The 22584-nt window shown below is 42.2% G+C and overlaps 1 protein-coding gene across 1 annotated transcript in view; it reads left to right on the top strand.

Annotated features, from left to right (window-relative positions):
• Positions 1-22584, top strand: part of LOC142365773 (protein diaphanous homolog 3-like) — a 174540-nt gene that overhangs the window by 105410 nt on the left and 46546 nt on the right. Inside the window, exons 26-27 of the mRNA XM_075447503.1 lie at positions 9938-10033; positions 10397-10459. Of these exons, the coding sequence (XP_075303618.1) occupies positions 9938-10033; positions 10397-10459 (159 nt within the window). The remainder of the gene's footprint in view (positions 1-9937; positions 10034-10396; positions 10460-22584) is intronic.

The raw sequence follows: 22584 nt of genomic DNA on the forward strand, positions 1-22584 counted from the left end.
CTTGAAACCCCATTTGAATCCCATTTGAATGTGCCTCAACCTACTGATAAGTTGTGGATGATTTTATTGGGTCTTGATAATGTGGATTTCTCACTTATTCTCATTTGTCTTTTTGATTCATTGTGTGCTCTTTCCACTGAATATTTTTGAATGACTAATTAATGACTGATAATGAAAGGATGGTAAGAAGGGATCCAATTGAGTATTTAGTGGCTGGTTCCGATTTCAAGTTGTCATTTCTCTGTCCGTATTCATGAAAAAAAAAAACAAATGGATCGACTACTCGCTGCTGAAAGTATTTAAGTCCAATTCAAGGTATTCAATAGAGAGAAAGAGGGCTGACTAGCATTTTTGCACCATTTGTCTTCTAAGTATTTGAGGGAACACAGTGGTGGGCCCGCATTCATTGTACTCGGGCATGTCATTTTCTCTCTTTAGCTTTTCCATCCTTGCCCAATTGACCTGATTTCTTGCCTTGCTCAGGCCCTCCTCTGCTACACACTGCTACAACTGGGTCATTGTCCTGATGATAAGTGCCACATCCCGGTGAGTGAAGTGGCCGGAGACATTAGTCAAGGACTGAATGGAGAGTAGACATCGACACACGGACAGGCTGCTTGTCCAGACAATGGAAAACGCTCCTCTGAACAGGCCCTGATTAAATAGATGGTGATTGAAGTTTCACTTTAGACAGGAGGGTAACTAAAGCTTTTCCCCAGAGGTGGAGGTCTAGCTTATTCTTGGTTCTGCTCCCAGACTTTGTTCTTTTAGTTTGTTGTAAAGTAAACCCTCCTCTGCTTTTATCTTCTTGTTGATCTGACCAGGAAACTTGTTCATCTACACTGTTTTCAGCACTTTTTTGTTTTGTTTTGTTTAGATTAAGCTTGGCACGTCTCTGTAGAGCTGCTCCTGCTTTCTTTTAACGCCAAGACTTTGGCCTCGGAGCTGGCTGCAGAGCGCGATTTACAAAGCTGTGAGGCCTCACATTTTAAGCAAAAAAGCTCTTCCACATCGTACACCTGTCATGAAAGCTTTAAATCCACACGCACCAGAAAAAAACTAAAAATGACGGGCAAATTATGCAGATCAAAGCACCGATCGGTAACTCAGCTGCAAAGGCTTAGATGCGATTCTTTGCTTTTTGTCCTTCTGGGGAAGCTTTGTTCTCCTGCCGAATCCTCCACAGCACCACCATCCACTGGCTGAACGACTGTTTCAGACCCATTTCCCAGCCGCTCGTTCGTCTCATGTTCTGCTGCCATGTGTTCCTCTACCATTGCCCCCCCGTGTGACATGTCTGTGATCTCTCAAAGTTTGTGAACACGTGGGTGTCGCTATATAAATATGTGTTGTGATTTTTCAAAGTTTAAATGTCTGAAAGCACCTTTTGTCTACATTTTTTAAAGCAGTTTTCCATCTCAGCCTGTTTGAGTTACTTTTGACTGATGTGTAAAATTGGACTGTTTTCGCTCCCATATATTCCTGAGGCGGGAGATCTGAGTGGGTTTCGTTTTTGGTTTTTCCCTCCAGAGACGCACCAAACGTTTCATGTTTTTGTAGGCTGGAGTCAAACGGAGTACTACACATGAAGGCGCTCACTCCGGGTTTCAAGAGATTGATCTGCTCCATTTTTGTGCATGCCATCTATATTTGTGTGTGTCTGGGTGTGTTGTGGCAAATGTTAACCTCGCTGCCTTTGATGAATTGCCGTGGCGGTGGAGACAAATTTGGACGTCGAGGAGCGTTTGGTTTTCTCAGGAATTTTAGCTGCCTCTCCGCTCTGTGCAATGATGAAGAACTAGGCACCTGTCAGCCAGAGGAGGAGTGCAAGTGTTGCAAATAAAAAGCACGACAAATGAACTTGTAGGAGCAGGCAGACAAGAAAGTAGGCCATTATATACTGTATCTACTGTCTGCGCGTGTGTGTAGTTGAAGCGTTGTAAAGGGATTCGGTACAGCCACATCCCACCACTATGGGGACGCTGCCCTCAATACAGCAGCTTCAGTGTACAGGAACGTTGATGTCAAGGGACTAAGCAGTGTGGACCAGATTGACAGCTATTATTGGTTTGCTTCATGCTTGACAGAAGATGAAAATATCAGTTCGCAGGCGACGTGGTACATTGCGACTGTTGTGGTCACAGTTAATGTTTCATGAAAAAGTCTCATGAAAGATTGAAAGAGCTCAGGGAAGAAGCTTGTCGGCGTCTCAGATGGGGCACAGATCAGAGGTCTGTCGCTGACTGCAATGCGGTCCTCATTTTCCCATCCATTAGGAACTTATCCCACATATGGGGGTACCTGTAAACGCGTTTATTTACTTTTTGCACAACTTCTGATCCGTCCTCACCTACGTATGGGTGCACATGGTGCCTGCTGCTGGCGTTTCACCAGAAAATCCCTGTGATGCAGCACTGCTTTTAGATTTCATGACGATAATGTCGCAACATATCTCCACTTTAACCATTGCAACGTTAGCCTACCTCTGTCCCCTGTACTATTTCAAGCGTGTTCGCCCGAATGCTTCTTGCTAAACGTTGAGCTTTTCACCGTGAGAGGCAAACGGCTCGTCTTAACTTAGTCTGCCGGCTGTGGTGCAGGTACAGGTGAGTGTGTTGACACACATCGGAGACATTAGTACAATGATTATGACAGTCATGTGCTGGAGCTACTATGAGAAGGAACCCTTTTCTAGAGTTATTTTAGGTTTATTAAGGAACAGTTTTAACAGGGACAACCGGTGGTAAGCGGTGCCAGAGCGCAACAATCAGATGGACCAGAGTTTCTCAATTCCGGTCCTCGGGACCGACTACACTGCATGTTTTCAATGTTTCCCTCCTCCAGCACACCTCATTCAAATGGATGGCTCCTTATCAGGCCACTGCAGAGCTCGATGACGAGTTGATCATTTGAATCAGGTGTGCTCGAGGAGGGAAACATTGAAAACATGCAGGGCAGTGGGTCCTGAGGACCAGAATTGGGAAAAACACTGAAATAGACGATGAGCCCTGCAGAGCATAACTGTCACCTGTTAGACAGAATGCAGGTCATCTAGATTTTAAAAGACTGTTCCAGCCTCACTATCACATTATTGATATGATGGTATGCGCCCGACTGATCTGCTCCCACATAGTGAACTTTTCTTTGCTCAGATCATTTTTGTCTGACACATAGTTTGAAATAGACGGACACAGCGAGAACAAGTTTGTCTTCCAAGTTATTTCCAAGTTATCAGGGTGGAAATTTCTGCCAATGTGATCGGCTGTCTGAACAAAAGTGGCTGTGACGACACCAGCACTTTGCTGTTGATTTCAAAGACCTTCACCTTTGTGTGCTTGGAGCAGACACGCAAAAAACAACTCTGTGAAAAAAGGTGGGTGCTGCACTTTTTCCTCAAGGTGGCTGCATAGTCTTTATTCTCAGGGAACAGTTGAGAATAACTTTTGTTTCTGTGACCCTTGAACGATATTTGATATTTCTGTTTTTTTATTTTATTTATTTATTTATTTATTTTTCCTGTGCAAATACCTCACAGATATTTTCTCTTAAAAACGAAATACCTCCATTATACTTCCAGTATGCAGCAAACTACTCTTTGCTGTGTGAAACTATGGCGATATACTGATGCTTTAACAGAGCACGCAGCCCTGTCTCCCTCTGCCTACCTCTGCTCACAAGCTCTTCGCTTTCAACACCGGGAAGGCCATGGATGCATGAACAGGCACTGCACACGTTGGTCTTTCAGAATAAGCACATCATTTAGCTTCTCTTCCTCTGAATAATGCACCTACTTTAATTCAAAAGACTCCAAGAGTCTGATACAACATGAATCCATGTTACTTCTTAAGAAGATGCAAAGAAAGACACAATATGTCCAAGTGCAACATTTGGGGGTGCATGCCTCCCTACGAACTTATGGCTTTTTCTGCGCCTTTTTCCCATCATCCATGTTCATGTTCTTGACTGTCCTGTACAAAAACCTAAACAACGGTATTTTTTCAATTTGCTTGAATTGATATTTTTCATATAAGCGCTATGTGTGTGGGTATAAAATGGCAAGACTCAGGCCCGGGAAAGGTTCTTGGGGTATTACGAGGCCTTAGTTTCAGCCGTCTTCTTTCTGTCTTAATTTTTCCTTTTTCCTTCCAGTGTCTCATTCTTCCATAGGGGTTTGTCAAAATTGAAGGAGTGACGAAAACACACCCAACCTTAATCAGAGCAATGTCCTCCTGCCCTTCTCTAGATCAGCGGTGGGACTCGGCAGTCACACTGTGGTTGATGGCACAGCTTGGCCAAGCTATGAAGCCGTTATAGTTCTACCGACTTCTTTTTTCCTTTTTTTTTCATCACTTCACACTTTGATGAAGGACGCATGAATGCAAAAATAGAGAATACAGCATTTATTTTCATTTGAATGCCTATATAAATTGTTAAGTTATCATTGCTGTGGATGTATTAGTTGATTATATAGTTCTACAGCCCATAGATCAATGTTTACATGAAGTAGTCTTAGGTTTGATAGTCACAACAAAAGTATAATAAGTATAATAGAAAATGCACTCAATTGTATTATTATTTTTGTGATATTTTATTATATTATATTAATTGATGTATATGTAGAGAGAGAGAGAGATAGATAGATAGACATTATATTCGGTTATATTCAATTATATTATATTCCCTAAAATCCCTTGCTGTAGGGCCTCCTCAAACATGCCTAAAAAAAAAAAACTCCAAAGAGAGAGGTGGCCAGCATTAGACTTGTAGTCAAGACCGCCTAAACCGAGACCAAGACACTACCAAGACCAGAGGGTATCAAGACCGAGACCAAGACGAGACCAAGGCCAAGACAGACTGAGTCAAGACCAAGACAAAGTCGAGACGAGACCAAGACCGAGACCAAAAAAAAAAAATATATATATATATATATTACGGAAAAGGAGGGTGCACACTTCCGTTCTATTGGACAGTTAGCCAGAGTTTGTAAAGCGGCGCCGGATTTGATGTGACTATCGTTATTAGGCCTACAATACATGCCCAGATTATTTTCGGTGTGGCGCACAGGGTTGCTCGAAAGCGCCCCTGCGCGCTTTTTTTTCGCACCGGAGCCACTCATCCTCTGCGCTCCGGGACCTCCCACTATACAAATGAAGCACGGGTTGAGTCATTGGGAGTGGCTGAAGTGGCGTGTCAGTCAAGATGACGGACAGATTCTTCATCCAATCACATGCACGAGTTTTAGAAAAAATAGCCCCATTTGAAATCATGTCGGTTGTGGGCTCGTCCCAGATGGTATGCGAATACCAGAGGGCGGGAGTCAGGTAAGTGTCGTGGGCCCAACTAGACGAAACACTGATGAAAGGAGGTTCCCACCTGATGACCCCAATGACATATTGGTCAGCACTGCTCACTGATCTATATTATAGGGAGTATAGGGAATTATTCACTGAGTCTGGTCCTTTTATTTATTTTTCTTTAGCACAAGTTTCTTGTGTTTACATTCAATCTGAATCCAAGGTTTCAGCTGCTCAACAGTCCGTGGTTGTTGTTGTCTGATTCTCTTCTTCATGATGCTCCATACATTTTCAATAGGAGACAGATGTGGACTGCAGGCAGGCCAGTCAAGCACATACACTCTGTGTGTATGAAGTAGACTTGTAGTCAAGACCGCCTAAACCGAGACCAAGACACTACCAAGACCAGAGGGTATCAAGACCGAGACCAAGACGAGACCAAGGCCAAGACAGACTGAGTCAAGACCAAGACAAAGTCGAGACGAGACCAAGACGAGACGAGACCGAGACCAAAAAAAAAAAAACAAAAAAAAACAGCTAGTGAACTAGTGTTACACCATAACTTGCATCAATTGAATAAAAGCAGCATACTGGGGTAAGAGGTTCAGTCCCAGTTTAAATTCAATTTAAGAAGGTATTATGTCAACTACAGACAGAACAATGCAGAGATTTGTACTCCAAGTACCTACAACATAGGGGGAAAAGAATCTGTAAGTCATCTGTTTCTATTCAACCACAACAAACTACTGTATCTTACAAATGCAGTAATTTTAAATCTATCAATGAGTGCAGGTCTTTACATACAAAATAACCTCATCCAATCCAGTGTGACACATTAACATAAAATTATTTTTTCACATTGCATTAAGCCTCCTTATGTGTCAGCCAGCAATCAGACACAGGTAATGACAAGAAATGAAAGAAAAATATATACATATTCAAAAAAGTCTAAAGTTACTATACAATAGAATTGTGTCCCATAGTAGATAGATAGAAAGAGAAAGATAGATAAATACATTACTCTATCTATCCATCCATCCATCCACCTATCTACCTATCTAATAATAACATGCTGGACTGGTTACAGTTAACACAGGACAAGACGCCTAACCACCATAACCACGTCAAACATGATTGTACATTTTGTAGAATGGGTGTCAGTTGCAATTATGCTCAGGTCAACTCAAACTCAAGATTCATGACGAGACAGTAGTAGAGGAGTTGCGGCGTGTGAATCAAACTCGTTGCAAGGAGTTTCGAGCTGTCGCTAAACAATCAACATGTCAAATTGTACTTTCTCCTTCATAAGTGTCTCTGGTTTTAGGACGTTTTTACCTCACAGCTTTTATGACACAATGTCAGTCGAAAACAGCTGCTCTGATATCTGGCTTCATCGGCGAGAATGCCGCTAGTGCTAACCTAGCAATGTCGAGGCACCCATGGCTCATCCTTCCTTGCGTGTCAGCAACAATATTATGCCAAAATCAACAACAAACCACATGGTACCAGGCCTTAAAGTGCTCACTGACACGGTTTTGATATAAAGTATTTCTACTCAATGAATTCGCCAAAATATCTAACGTTGGTGAAAAATGTTAAGTAGCCAAGAGCCACTGATAAGTTAACTACCTGTACTTAGCATTTAGTTACACTCTCAGCCAAAAATGTTTCAGTAAGTCTGCAAAGAACTGAAGCTTGCAAAAAAATATCCGTCCCTAAATAATTTATACCGCGCGTGTAAGAAGAGCATGTCATGATAAATAATACTAGCACATGCATGATCTGGTCATGTAATATTGGTACGGATAAAGAGTTTGGAGCCAGTACCGACTAGCTAGCTTACCTCTCCGGGTGTCTCCGCTCCAGGTGTCTGGTGAACGTTGATGTGGTCCCGGCCCGGCTGTTTCGGTGAGAGACACTTTGCAAAACTGCAAATGTCTTTATGGTCCGTAAATGCAAATTTGATGATGCCGGAATTTGCTGACATTATTGTTAGGCTACTAGGTCTGACTGAGACTGAGCTACAACGTAAACGTAAAGTTTTGCACTGGCTCTACACTTGCGTCTTTTGATTGGATGAGCGCCAGTTTCTTAATCACAACAAAATACATGCATGTCATTGATTGGTTGCATTTGAAAGGCGTGAAAGGTGAAATAATTTAATGTTGCATTATCGAATGTTATGTTTTGTATCATGGACATTATTTGTTGCAAATCTCCCGAGACCAAGACAAGACCGAGGGATCCGAGACCAAGACAAGACCAAGACCAAAGACGGTCGAGACTGTGACAAGACCGAGAACACGTAAAAGTGGTCTCGAGACCGGTCTCGAGACCAAGACCGGTCTCGAGACATCCAACTCTAGCCAGCATACACGATAATCAGGGTCCCAACCACCTCAGCTGACATCGCCATCCAGAGGAGCAGTGGCTCGACTCTAAGCTCAACCTAGATGCACGAGCTCCTCACCCCTTCTCTTAGGCTGAGCCCGTCCACCTTAGGAGGCAACTCATTTAAGCCACACATGTCTGTGATGTCATCTTTCAGTCACTATCCAAATCTCATGGCCATCAGTGAGGACTGGAATAACGATGGACAAGTAATAGCCTCCTTCTTGTGGCGGAGGGGTTTGAGGAGCCCCATCACCCTTAAAGCTGTGTTCTTAGTGCTGCCAGCCCTTGGTATGCTCTCCAAAGGCAAATTTGTCTCTGGAAAGTGGTCAGACTAAGTGATTCATAGACCTTGATGGAGTGACAAAAGAATGAAGATGACCTCACCCAGAAAAGTTAATGCACCCCCACCCCATTCCTCGCCCTGGAGGCAGGCCTGTTTAGGGGAATCTCAGTGGCGAGTCCCGGAGCCTGAGCCTGAGCCGGAGCCTGAGCTCCTGGGACTTGGCCGAGCTCAGGCGGTCTCAGCCCCTGGAAGTGAAAGGGTGCCACCTCCACGTGGGCTCACCACCTGCGGGGAGGAGACTCAAGGTCAGTTTGCAATGTGATCTGGGCGGACGGCAAAAAAAGGGGCCTGGGCAGATCCATTCCTGGGGACGCTAACTGGCTTTGGGGAATGTCACCTTGCTGGCGGGGAAAGAGCCGAAGCTGGTGTATGAAGTACTGACTAGATATAGTTGAGCTCACCTCCACACAGAGCAAGAGCTCTGGAACCAAACTCCTGGAAAGGGGATGGACTCTCTCATAATCCGGAGTTGCTCGGGGGGGAAAGGATATTTTTACGTTTAACGTTTCCTATTCATTTTTTTCTTAATGATTAAAAAAAAAAATATATATATATATATATATATATTTTTAAATGTCATGTTCTTTCTGCTGTAAGGATAGCTGTAACTGTTTACATCGAATAGAAGAACCATTAGAATGGAAGAGCGGAGGAATGATCACATAAGTGTGTCTTGCTTTCAGTTCAGTGAGCAGATTGATTCTGCTGCAATGGGAGCTGTCTACTTGCTGGAAAGTGGTCTCGCATTTAAGACCTGTCCTAAAGTGCGACATTACCTCATTTGCAAAGAGCCTTCATGAAAGGAAACTTTCACTTTACCAAACTTAACACCGCAGTGTTTCAAATGTCGCCGCACAATTTTTTTTCAGCAACAAACCTACACTTATAAAATAGAAAATAATTTTCCGGTAGTCCTCGGTTAAAGGGAAAAAAAACCAACAAAATGTGTACTTCTCAGTGTGTCGGCAGACGAAATGTACATAAGTGCTCCTTGAGTTAAGAGAAATGCAGTTTTTTAACATTTTAAAAGGACTTGGTGAAAATGTAAAACAAACAGTGAAATAAGTGGCATTGAAAATAAAACACTTACGCACACATTCATATTTTCAAACCACAGATGAAGCATATTTTTCAGTGACATCCTTTTTTTCAGACCATTCCCATGAATTAAATCTGATGCCTATGCTTGTTTGTTTCTCCCTGTCCACTGGTAGGCATGTTCACTCCAAAACTGGCCAAACCAATCATTTTTCCCTCAGTAGAGTCGGGTTTTCAGTTATCCTTATTTCACAGAAGGCATGATTTACATCACGCGTCTGCGGAGTCCTTTATGCTTTTATGGTTCCTTGTTCGGTTTAAAAAAGCAGCACTTGATATATTGAATAAATAGTAATGAATAGTATCATACACCACATTTCCTGCTTTGGGTGTCTTGCTCCAGCTTCACAGTCTACCATGTACTCCTGTAAACATGACTTTTTTCATTGCTATTTGATATTCTTCATCATCTGTTTTAGTCTCCTTAAATACTGGAGTCCTTGGTTGATTTGTGCAAAGTTGCCATACGAAAAAGGCACATATGAAAGCTTATGTATGTGATACACATACTAATTTGAAACGAGGGTAATGAATGATGTTCCATCCTTCCACTGGTGTTCATGCGGAGTCATTATCAAACCTTGATGGATTTGTTTTTGCTGTGTGTTTTGTGTCAACAGCTAACTAAGACAGCTTTCAGAACATTACATTTTCTTTTCAATCGCCCCTCGTCGGTAGATGCATTCTTCAAATTGTTGGACTGTTGAATTCAAGAGTTGGCGCTTGCAGAAACTACGCTTTACAGTGTGTTACTTAGTTTCCTTACATTTCCTTTTCCTTTCAACATCCTCTTCTTGTTCCTTGGCAGAGAATGATGAAACGGGCGTGATGGATAGTTTGCTTGAAGCCTTGCAATCAGGAGCTGCATTCAGAGATCGCAGGAAGAGAGCGCCGAGGCCCAGAGGTAAGACTCATCACACATTTGTACACAAAGACATGCTCTTAAACCCAGTCCTCGTGTTTGTGCAGTGTTGTAGTTCCAGTCGGATGCTCAAGAATCAATAATAAAGTTATTCTGGTCCGGCTCTCGTCCTCAGTCATTTGCAAGATAAAACAAACTGAAGTTGTGAATCCAGCATTAGATGTGGGCATGTTCTGAATGGATTCCTCATTAAACGTTAGCTACAACTTTACCATTGTACAAATCTGAGTCCTCAAACACGTCATTGCAGTTGCGGTTGCCTTCAGGCGGTGAACGCCTCCTTGTCATATTTCTGATCTTAGTACTGTATGTGTTGGCATTATTTGTTCATTGGCCTTCCCACAGATAACCAGCACCAGACGATCAGCCCCGGCTCCTTCCGCCAGGTTCTGAGGCCTGTTAACCATGGTAACACTTAAAATAAAGAACCCACACAGCTAAAGCCTCAAGCATGCTCAGCTCTGTCCTCTATCTGCTGCTGGAAATCAGCATCAAATAAGTCTAAGTCTTACTTGGCTTGTACTGCAAGCTGCAAATTCCCTTTGAGCATACAGTCGTCCAGCTTTTTGTGTGCGTGTGTCCAGCAACCTTTTTGTCCCTTTCAATTTGCTTTGGCTTTTTTTTTTTTTTTCCCTTCTTTTTTTCCCTTGCCTGTGTGCCTACTGAAAGTGTGAAAGACCATTAATCAAACAATTTCAGACTGCATCATGTGCAGACTCGGAGGCAGTCGTGAGATTCTCTGAAAGTAGTGTGTGGGCTGCTCTGAGCTACGCTGTGACTGCAGCATTTTGAGTTAGTGTCCGTGCTTTTGAATGCAGTTGGAAGAATAGTATTCTTTTCTCTTGAATTTTTCACTGATGACCTATGTACATATGATTATATTCAAAGCTCTTCTTATTGGAAGAATGAAGAGAGGCCGACGTAAAATGTATATCAGCCACCTGTTGCCTCGGGCACATCATCATTGAGAAGCTTCATATTTATCTTTGAATTTAAAACTAACCAACTGTACGACCTTCTGAGAGTGGAGCTTGAAAGAAATACAAATTACACCAAATTGGATTGTCCTATATTACTCATACTGTCCTTTTTGTTGTCTAGCTTCTTTTGTGGAAGATTTTTTTTTCGATGAGTAAATCCACAGAGGCACTTAAGAAATTATTGTGTTACCCTATTACCTCTTATTACTTGTAATTGGAATCCCAGTGGGCCGGGTGCAAGCATGCATGAATAAAATTATTCACACACAATCCACCCACATCATTGACGGCGATGATAAAGGGCCTCTCTCTGTTGTTCTGCTACGGCATATCTAGAATTAGATTGGAAAGGGACGAAGGGAAGGGATATTTATGGGGTGGGAGGAAAGAGATGGATAGATGTGATTGTGACATTAGAAATGGAGAGAGATGGTGTGGGGAAGACGAAGAAAGCCAGTTTGGTAAGGGTGAGATCAAGGAATGACGTGAGAGAAAAAGGCTGGACCTGGATGCCTCTTTGCTGTGTGTGTGTGAGTGGAACGATGACTGTAAAAGAAAACACGTCGGAGATAGCTTGTATTAAAACGGGATTTGAGTAGAAAATGAAGTGCATACTGAAAAGGAGCTTTTGCTCAGTGTCTGTGCTGTAAACCCCCCCCCCAAAAAAAAAAAAAAAAAAAACTCAGTGTGTTGTATAGGTGAGAATGAGCTGGAAGGTTGTTGACCCAGCTACCCCCTGCTGGCTGCTTCAGCCACGTCCTTGTTGTCTCATAGAGCTCAAGGCTTTCGCCTGTCACTGTAGGCATCATACTCACTGCCAGCCTCCCAGAGCTAACAGAGCTAATTACTTTTCTCTGCCCAGCACCAGCTCAGCCCTCTCAGTGCCCATTCATCTTAATTTCCCCCTCTCTGCCATCTGCCTCCTAAATAACACTCTTCCTCATTTCCCTACCATCCCATATCCCTGCTGTGTTCTTCTATACTCTCATGGCCAGGCAATGGCCCTCCCCATACATAATTGCCTGTTATTGGTATGGAGTATCTCTCTCTGCTACTGCTTCACTCCTTCTCCCCTATTTCCCTTCTCCTCTTCACTCCTACAGATTCAGGCCTTTATTGCCCTGGCTTCAGTCGCTGGAGTGAATGAAACCCACAGGATGCTCTCCATTTAGTTTGGAAGTGATGAAGCTTCGTTGGCGGCGCAAACACTTAAACGGCTCTTTTTTTCTCTCTTTTTTTCCCCCATATTCACACCACCCTGCTACCGTGCTTTGAATACCCTTACAAGAAAAGATATATCTTGGCAGTTTTGCAGCACGTCAGTGAAGCGACAAAGAGAATTACATTAGAAACATCTGTGTCCAAAAAGTGTAATTGGCGGTGAAAGGGAGCGATTTAGATGGTCAGTCTGGACATGCACGGTGCCACTAAGTCTTTAAACCAAGGGAGTTGCTTTTGCGTTAAGGGCGTTTATTGCCTGTACCAAACAAATTATATGGCCAGTATCGGTGCTTTCTATCAGGCTGATATGACTAGTAGATTGATTATGGCGTCAGTGCTTTGTGACCATAATGAGTGTGATTGCCACACAATAGTAAATAGGATTAGAACCTGCCCTGCAGTCTGCTCCACTGTCACACACAAATGGATTAATGTTATTTTGTTCTTTTTTTCCCCCTTCCTCCTTTGGCCCGAGTTAGCTCCATGGCCTCAGTTCCTGGTATTTTCTCAGCTGCCTCCGTCTCTCGTCTCCTCTTCAGGCCTACCCCTTAAAGTGGCTCAGAGCACTTTTAACATGAGCACGCAACAACAGTGTTTAGCTTGGTCTGCAGTCTCTGTCAGCACACGTACACACATACACATAAAAGCCTGCAGACTTTAGGGGATGAAGGTAAGAGGGCTTTACGGTGCCTATGGCCTGGGTTAGGATAAGGCTGTGGGGCTCTGGGGCGCCTCAACTCTAAATTGGATTGGGCCCCACAGAATGATGGATCGATGGTGTTTAGCCACACAGGTGTAAGATTCTCACTGAATCTATATATCAACCATAGCTTTTTAGTTGTGTCCCTCTCAAAACATCCCTCCAGACTCTGTCTGGGTGCATACACACGTCTACTGGCTGGTGTATGCATGTAGACATTCAGGGGAATGTAAAAACTGCCTTTTAAACCACCCCTTGCTTTGCTTCATAGAAATGAAGAGGGGGGGGGGGGGGTTAGTTGGAAAATCTCCCCAAGAAGTCTGGGTCAAATGTTGCGCACATTAATATTTTCCAGATCATCCCAAGAACGTTTCAGGACACCAGTGCATGGGTGAAAGCGGCTTACGTGTGTGTAACACAGCACAAGCCAGGGATGCATTAAGAGTCTACGTTCCGGCTGCAATGCCCTCGTCCTGAACTAATCGATTTTGGAGAGAGAAAGGGGAGGTAGATTTCTCTGTTTAAGGACGATTACTTCAGATGTCTTCAGTGATATCTGACCTATCAATTATTATGTGTGATATAGTGCTGGACTAGAGCTTAAAGTTCACGTGAAGGTCACTTCCCAGAGTCACCGAACTCCGTTACCAAATGGAGGCCGATGTTTCTTTTTCTGTATCTTCACTTTGAAGCGCTGGTGTCTTTACACTAAAAGCAACCCCTTGGTTATTTGGGATCTATATATGTACTATATATGCCAACTCAACTTCATGACCAGTTTTACTGCATTAGTTTATTTTTTGAATCCTTGGTTCCTGCAAGCTGGTATTCAGTGGCAGCTTTGTATGGCTCGAGCGAAGGTGCAAATGGAAGCAGAAACTTGCAAAAAATTCTTAAGATGAAATTGGTTTGACGGTGAAGTTGAAATGAAGGTCAATCTAGTAGGATTATTAAAATGAAGTTAGTTTTGTTGCAACTGTGTGTTCTGCATGCTCACATGCAAGATGCTTTTTAAACACTAGAACTCAGATAAGCTTTGGTAGCCTGGTGAGACTTTGACATGACTGAGGAGTGTGCTGTTAGATGCCTGCCTTTTCGGTTGAGCCTCTTATAGACTGTGATATGTGGATTCCACTCTGGGCTAACTGTATCCCGCAGATTGCGTTTATGTTTTTTCATTTCTCTTTGACATTCCTGTCTCTTCATATCATTGTCAAATACATGTGAAAGATTCCAATGCCTTCAAACTTCCTCAGTCTTCTCTTTACTTTTTGACTGTTTTTTTTTTTTCTTCACTTCATCTCCAGACGTGACATAAGCAGTAAAGAAGGGGCTATTAAATCATTTCAGTGAGCTCAAGACAAAAAGAGGGAGCATAGACGCTCTCCTCCCTTGATCTATTTCAATTGATGCAAAAATGTCATGGTTTCAAAAGTGTAACTGTAGAAGTTGCTGATTTATCTGCGTTTGGTCACCATATATCATCCACACACCACCTGCGCTGTGTGTGCTTTTCATTAAAGTGACAGATTATTGCCGAGAAGCCTCTATTTCTGAACACTGCTCAGTCTCAAACTTCCACACACACTCTTCTTATTCAATCTCATGCATTTGTGCTTTCTGTTTCAATTCTTTCTTTGATTCACATACACACAGAAGGTTACAGATTATTCAGGGTTTGGTCTTGGTCTTAGGCAGGGACAGGTGTCTTGCTCTTTGTGTCCATGTCTGAACCCCCCCCACCCCACACACACACAATCACAGTGTCTCTCTTATATGCACACTTGATTGCTGCTTTGGTTGTTTAACTCTTCTTGTAGACAAAGACATCCAGATGGTGAAAAAGTACATTAACCTGCCTTTGTCTGTTTGTTCGTGTGAAAAGCTGCACTTATTGCGGGCGCATGTTTGAGCCTGTGCACATGTACAATGAACAGATGGGGCAGAGGGCACCTCAACAAAGTGGCTGACGTAATTAGGTCTCACCTTTTACGCTGATATTTGTGGAATAATAATTGAAGGTGTCGGAGAACAATGATGGAAAGATTTTTTTTTTTTTTAACCTTTATCCAGGTTTTGATGTGCTGCATGCTTACACAGTTCAGGGTTTTCTCACATGGAAGCTGCCCATAAAATTCCATCCCATCCGTTTACCTTTACCATTTATGATGGTGATTAAACATCCAAATCCAAATCATGTAGTGATGGTAAAACAACTAAATGGCAAACATGTTTGTAAAGATATACACCTGTGTATGTTATAGTCAGTGATTTAGATTGTGGTTTTCTGTGTGCCACATCGTGCTCAGTGTGATCGTTATGCTGTTTGCTTCCTGTGCTGCTTTAAAGACAAGGACATAGGTAATGAAAAGTGGCTTTTAATGGCTCCCACTTGCTTAAGTGTGTCCAGAACCTGCCATCAGTATTTCTTTCCAATTTATTTAGTTTTTAAATGAAGCATGCAGAATTTTGACGGACACACACAATGACAGCGTAAATCAGTGCGTGTTGTGCAATCTGTTATCCACATCCTGTCCAGAATAACAGAGGGTGAGAAAGTGAAATATACTGCCATATATTCTGTTGACTGGTTGAAGAGGTCAATGTAACGGATATGAGTGGACATGCAGCACACACACACACACGCGCACACACACACACACACATACACACACACACACACACACACACACACACACACACACAGAGCCTGAGCTCCACTGTTCTTACTCGGTGCTAAAGAGAAAACCGATGATAAAGAACACCTCAGCACTCTGGCCCATGTCTTTGTGCTGAACATCCCATGATTTTAGCCAAGTCCTAAGCCGATCAGGCTTCTCAGATATCCACTTTTAGCTGGATTATGAGGAAGCTGGGCTTTAATAAAGGCTGTGAGTCGTGAAATAGAAAGTGGTGTTCAGCATGTTGAGTCAAGGAACCTAATCAGTCCATTCGCACCAGCTCAAGCCCCAAGCAGCAGGTGAAGCTGCTAATGTGGGATTGCTATTCAGCAGGCTTGGAATATCCCTTTTCTTTTTCTTCTCGCATACATATATACTGTCCTGTTCTCTGACTGCCTTGATAAACACCTAATTTACTTGTATAGAAGCGGAGAAACTAACGGGCAAAACTAAGAAGATTTGTCAGGGATGTGGTCTAAGTGCACAAATGTTATTTGAAGGCGGTGACATTGTATTTTTCCTGTAGCTGTTTTTTTCTGCTTCCCATGGTCGTCTTTCACATAAGCCTGTTATGTACATTGAGTACGACGGGGCTCTTGCATGGCGCTTTGGTTAATAATGCAGTGAGAAATTAAGTCATTTTCACCATGGCTTTGTGCTAATTAAATTTTACAGCAGCCTTATCGCCCATGCCACACGCATTCCTGGTCTTTCCACATTTACCAATGCCAGAAGCTATATCGCATAACTGTCAGGGAGAGAAAGGGCTCGGAAGATAATTATATGAACTTATGTTGCACAATCATGCTTTCATATCTATAACCGCCGTGTAGAGCTGCGCTTAAATTCTGTCTCTGTGGTAACAACTGAGGGTGTCCGATCAGATTTTTTGGGTCTGAAGGCTGGGAGCAGAATTGGCCGACACTGATCACATGGTGTAGTTAATTACTTTGATTTATAATGTAGATATAGATGTATACTTTATTGTCCCTGTTGGGAAATTTAGCTTGGACCCCAAAATGTTTGACCCCGAGTAGGGCTGCACGATATATCGAAAATGTATCGTTATCGCGATACCACGGCTTGCAATACACGTATCGCAAAAGTAGAAATTTTATCGCAATTTTTTTTTTTTTTTTTTTTCCCTTGTCCTGTCCAGCATTATGGCAGCAGAATTGTAATCTGAATACCGTTTATGCTAAACACATTTGCTATGCCAAGGGAAGCTTTATGAATGTAAATGCACTAGCCATTTTGGTCTTGTCCCCATGTAATCATTTAAGCACTTTTAAGTCCCTCCCGACCTCATTTTGTGAACTCCTCCTTGATTCACCTAATTTGCTGTTATTAAAAAGGTTGACATTTTAAGTTTATGCTGTATATCAGCCATGTTTTTTCCTAATAAAAAAATGTTGGAAATAAAACATTGCTCTCAGTTGTTTTATACATGATAAAATGCAGAATGGCAAGTAGAGAGGGAAAAATATATGTATATATTAAATATCGCAAGTAATATCGATATCGCAGTATCCAGTCATGTTATCGTGTATCGCATATTTTTCTAATATCGTGCAGCCCTAACACTTAGATATCAAATGCACCTGCCTAAAGAGGCATGATATGAAATAATAGAAATTCTTTATCTGAAATTAAACAATTAAAATTAGGTACACAATTAGGTAAAATTATAAGCAAAAAATGAATGGCAAAAATAAAATCAATGAATAATCCACCAAATAAATCAACAGTTAGCACCAATCGATTTGTGGTTTCCATCCCTACAACACAACTTGGTTATCAAAAGTTATTTCAAGGCTCTGTTTTAAACACCAACGGGCACAAAGAAGTTCTTAAATCATTGCTGAGCTCTCCATCGACTGCCTGAGGGCAACAACTCGCATCACAGAGCATGTGTGATGGGACTCTGATCAGATACGGAATTAAAGTGGAGATGATCATTCTGAACAGGGATTTTTCTTGCCACAGGAACCAGACAAATTACCTTTGAATTTGACGAAACTGAATATTTTCCGTACGGTGCTACACAGCTGATACAGCAGTTTAGTTTAGTTTTACTCCATAGAGACATTATTTTCCAAGAACGTAGCTTCTCAGGAAGAACAAACCCAGACCACATGAATGTTTCATAGAAAGCAAGCTGAACTTGTGCAATACCCTGGTCACCTACAACCACTGGTCTGGTACAGTTCTTCTCTCCATAATAACGATAGAAATAAACAAATGAATCGGCCCTTATGATTAGGCACGTTTAGAGACCACCATTGAAAGGATTTAGGATGAACATTAGCTGATTTTGATCCATCGGAGCACCCTAAGTGACACCTACCTTCATCATCATAAGCATTTGGATCATTCCTTTATTTGTTTGTCCTCTCAGCTGGCTTTGTTTTTTTTTTTTTTTTGCTTCTGGCTACAGTTGGAACTGATCAAATCGTTGAACTTGGCAGAAAGAGCCCCTTCTCAGTTTGCGTGGGTTGTGATGATTGCTATTAAGCTGTCTTGACTAAAAAATAACCAAACAAATCAATTTAAAAAAGAATGTAGGAAGACGGTGATGTATGATTGGAAATTCGACGTTCCTGCAGTAAGCAGTTCATATTCATTTTATACTCCCAAAAAAAAAAAGCCTTGGTGTTTGGAAAAAACACCAAGGCTCCTGTTGCAGAGGGTTCCAGGACCATTTCAGTGTGATCATCAAATGATCACGTTTGAGCAATCCGCCTCATTTCTCCAGTGCTCTCCATGGCAGTTATTTCTGCTGTCACTCCACCCGCTATGTTTCCCCTCATGGACTCAGAAGCTCTTAGCACAGCGACAAGACGTTCCATGCCGGCAGAGCGGGAAGGCCAACCCTTAGGCAGCCAGATCCGTTTGATGCTGGATCCCCCTTAGAGAGTGTGGTTTTGGCTTTGCTGCGTCTATGCCACCCTTTCATGTCCATACCCACTTTCGCACATTTGACAGTGTACGGCCACATACTTTCACTTTAACATGCACATACCCTTATACACAGTCTTGTACAAACTCAGCCTTGAGGCACAAGCCCCGTATGTGTCTCTGGCTAAAGAGCTTCATTAGTCTGGCAGGAGCTTTGATCAGCATCCTCACGGGTCCAAATTAGCAAACAAATTGAAGTGATCTCATGTAGAAATGCTCTCTCTGGAATTTCCCGATGATATATGAACACTTCAGAAGCGTTTGAATTTCTCTGCCACTCATGAAATGACAGCTCTACCTTAAAGTCAGAGTGAAGCAGATATAAATCTGCCTTCTGAGTTTGTCGCAAAGGCACTATTAGTCACCAGGCCAAATAGTTGGCAAGTACGTAAAGTTAGGTTTGAAAAGCATACAAAAATTAGCATGTTTTTCTCTGCTGAGATGTGGTGGAGGCGACTGCTGAGACATTGATTGACAGGTCTCAGACCAGCTTAAATGTAGCAAACTTGCCAGGCAAACAACAAACTGCTGGATGTGAAATCTCAAACACTCACTGCAGATATGAAACGCGTCAGTCAGTGTCTAACTCCACACTTGGTTATCAACAATGGGTATGGCCTGTCCACCATGCATCAGCGAGGGCGCCAGAGAGTCACTCCAGCTCTGATATGCGGTCGCAGGGGTGCATCCATTAATCCAAGCTGGTAAAAGCTGGGTAAACATACGAGCTAAGAAATCACAGAGGATCACCACCAACACCTACTTTTGGTTGTGACTCTGCACAATATCAACCCAGCGGACATTCACCGACTGTAGCTCGGCACGTAGCCCTCTTAATCTCTACGGTAGGCTGTTGGCTCTTCAGCACTTGCACATACAGTCCCCTAACAACTGCAGGACTTAGATAGTTAAACTGATACTTCAGTCTTAATAAATAACTCAGTTTTTCTGAGTTGGTGTGCAGCCCCTCTAACATCTGAAGGGCCTAGTTTTTAAACTTTAAGTGATCCGGTATTTCTTTATCTGATTAGTCCAATTCGATTTTAAGTAAGCAGCTCAAGCTGTTCTGCAAATTGTGGCATCCAGGGAAGTTGCCTTTAGTGAAAAAGGCAGAGTAATTTCACAGCTAGACACACGGGTTGATGATGCAGTTGTGTCAGGTGTGGGGTTGTGTAAAATACCTACTCTTCTGAGATTTTTTTCCTAACCCAATCAAAGGTGGAAGTGTAATGTTCTAACTCCATGATCTAGTACAATGTAGTTCTCAGCTGACAGTTGGTTACCAACATGTGTAACATGTTTTCATGCAAAACCTCTGAGTTGGCCTTTCTCTGAAATTAAATCAAGTTTTATCATAGAGGTTTAGTGGGAATTCACCTGAAGATGGGAAGAGAAAATGCAGCGGAATTCTAAATCATAAATTACACCAAGAACATTGCATTCACACCAGCCATCACATTAATAGATCATTGAAAAAAGTCCTCTTTCAAAATATTTGTAATATAGTGACATGCTGATGAAAGCGAAACTCAATGATTTGCTCATCACATCGACTTTATACCTATTTGGCTGAACAAAACAACGGATCAAATGTCAAAAACAAATTATTATGGTCATAGCCAATCATTTTTTTCTTTATCGGGATTATTTGACACTTGCTGCGTGTATAGTTTGGACAGCGGCCACAAAACTCTGGATATAGATAAAGATATTTGAAAATGGCAAATGTGCCATCCAGCTAATTAGATTTAGCAGAGAGCAGAATAATCAGGAAAAACAGAGAAGACCGTCACCTGTTATTTTTTTGTCCAAAAAACAACAAAGAGCCTCGCACCTCAACCTTAAACCCGCTTTTTCGGGCATTCTCCCAGCCGGATATGAGCACAGCTGCACTGTGATTTCATCTTCCCCGCTGCACAGAGACAAGCTCCTCTGAGATTTTTGTTTCGGAGCTTTTGTCTCACCACCGATGCCCGAGGGACGCGGTTGTGCTTAGTCCACTTAAAAACACGCACTTGAAATGTGTTTACATCGCTTTGAACACCCCAAAAGACGGGTCTTCACCGAGCATTTCAGGCACGGACACACAAAAGTCCAAAAATTTTAATTGAAGTGCATCTGACAACAAGTTAATCGATAGAGAAGTTTTAACTTACTACATGGAGAGCGAGATCTATTTAATAGCCAAAGTGAAATATATGACTTTACTGGCCTCATCAATCTTTTAAAGGCATGTTCAGTCATTCTGGCTCTGGTTGCATTTCCATTAATATTCTTCTCACTTCATTTCGACATGCTTGTGAATGCATTTTTTTTTTTTTCCTTGTGTTGTGACAACAGCACCTAAAAAGCCTAAATAATGTACTGAACTCCAGGTACCAGGAGGGACTTGCATGTTAATTACATCCAGTCCCTCTTGTGTTTTTCATCAAGCCAAGTTTTTTTTTATACATTGAGCGCAGATAATCGCAATAAAAATGTTTTGAATGACATTTTCAGAGCCAACGTTTCTTTATGTTGTCCCTGACCCACCACGTTCTATTTAAACTGATAGAAAATCATTGCATTGTGCTTTTGTCTTTTAAAATGAATGTGTGTGCTCGTGAACATGTGTCTCACATTCCTCGTCCGCGTGCATCTGGGTGCAAAGGGGTTAATTCACTTCCTCAGTCCAGGGCATTACTGTGTGGAGATGTAGCTTGTGGATGGGCATTGTCCAAGACCGTTTTCATTCAGGTGAAAATTCCTGGTGCAGCTGCCTGCTCTGTAATAGCCGTACTTGACATTTCTCTCTCCTCCAGCCTGTGGAGGCTGGCGCATGCTTTCCATTCCAGTTGAACCCATTAAGGCTTTCTCTTCTGTACTGCACCCACGAGCCTGTCCTTTGGCAGGGCCCTTCTGAATGTCAAAACTAACTGTTTAGCATCACAATAAAGCAGACACTGGACAGAGGAGTAAAGGAAAGGAACTGGCTCCTGACTGGCAAAGGGCACGAACAAAAAGATTATTTTAAAAAGGCTGCCCTTGCTCCTACAGCACTGTACGGGCTTTTTTTTTTTTTTTAAAACTCTGCATTTCTGTTTTTTGGCTGTACTGTTAAAAACGTTGTGTGCACCTCTTCAACAGCCAACAGAACTTGTTGGAAACAGCTTTTTTTGGGCCAGATTAGTGAAAAAGAGGACATTTGCAGAATGGCTTTTACATGTTCTTTCATTTCCATACATGGGTTAGCAGATCAGCCAAGTAGTGTCTCTCTTTTTTTCTTTTCAGTTTGTTAGAATAGAAATGAGGAATCCGTATTTATTTATTTCTTGCCTTCTTAAACAATCAGTTATCAGTCCCTTGGGCACATCCATCTTCTCCCTCTCGCAGCTTCACAAGAGTTCAGTTTCGTGTCACAGAGGAAGTACAAATCGTATGGAATGGTTAAACATTCGATAAACAGGCTGTATTAATTATCCTTAATTAATTACAGAGGGACCTCGTGGGAATACGGCTCCAAGTTTAACAAATTCCAAAGAAAACTTGATTGGCATAATATAATGAGTTATTAGTTTATATGTTTATATGCACAATCTTTGCCGAAATGAGTGATGGAGCCATGACAGGTTTCAGTCTTAATGAATGTCCTGACAAAATAGAAAAGGTTTTATTCGTGCCTAGTAGACTCGATGGTTGTTTTGGTTTTCAGACCGTTGCTATCCTTGATTTGTGTGCAAACTTGATTATTTTTCTAAATGGGGAGATAATTAGCGTGGTGCGTTTGGATGGTAATTACAGTGTCAACCAAAGAGTAAGGAGACTACCCTAATGCATTTAACAGTCAGTCCTGTGTTTATCCATACGCGCTCACACACATACTCGCACATGCTGAGGTGCCATTCAGCAAGTAGGAACATCTCCAGCCAAATAGAATTATTTTTAAAATGTGCTTTGATATGGCTCCACAATAGAACACGAAGACGTGTAACAGCAAATGATCTTATTTGCCTC

Source organism: Odontesthes bonariensis, chromosome 1 (assembly GCF_027942865.1).
Source record: "Odontesthes bonariensis isolate fOdoBon6 chromosome 1, fOdoBon6.hap1, whole genome shotgun sequence".
In the NCBI taxonomy this organism is placed as follows: Eukaryota; Metazoa; Chordata; class Actinopteri; order Atheriniformes; family Atherinopsidae; genus Odontesthes; species Odontesthes bonariensis.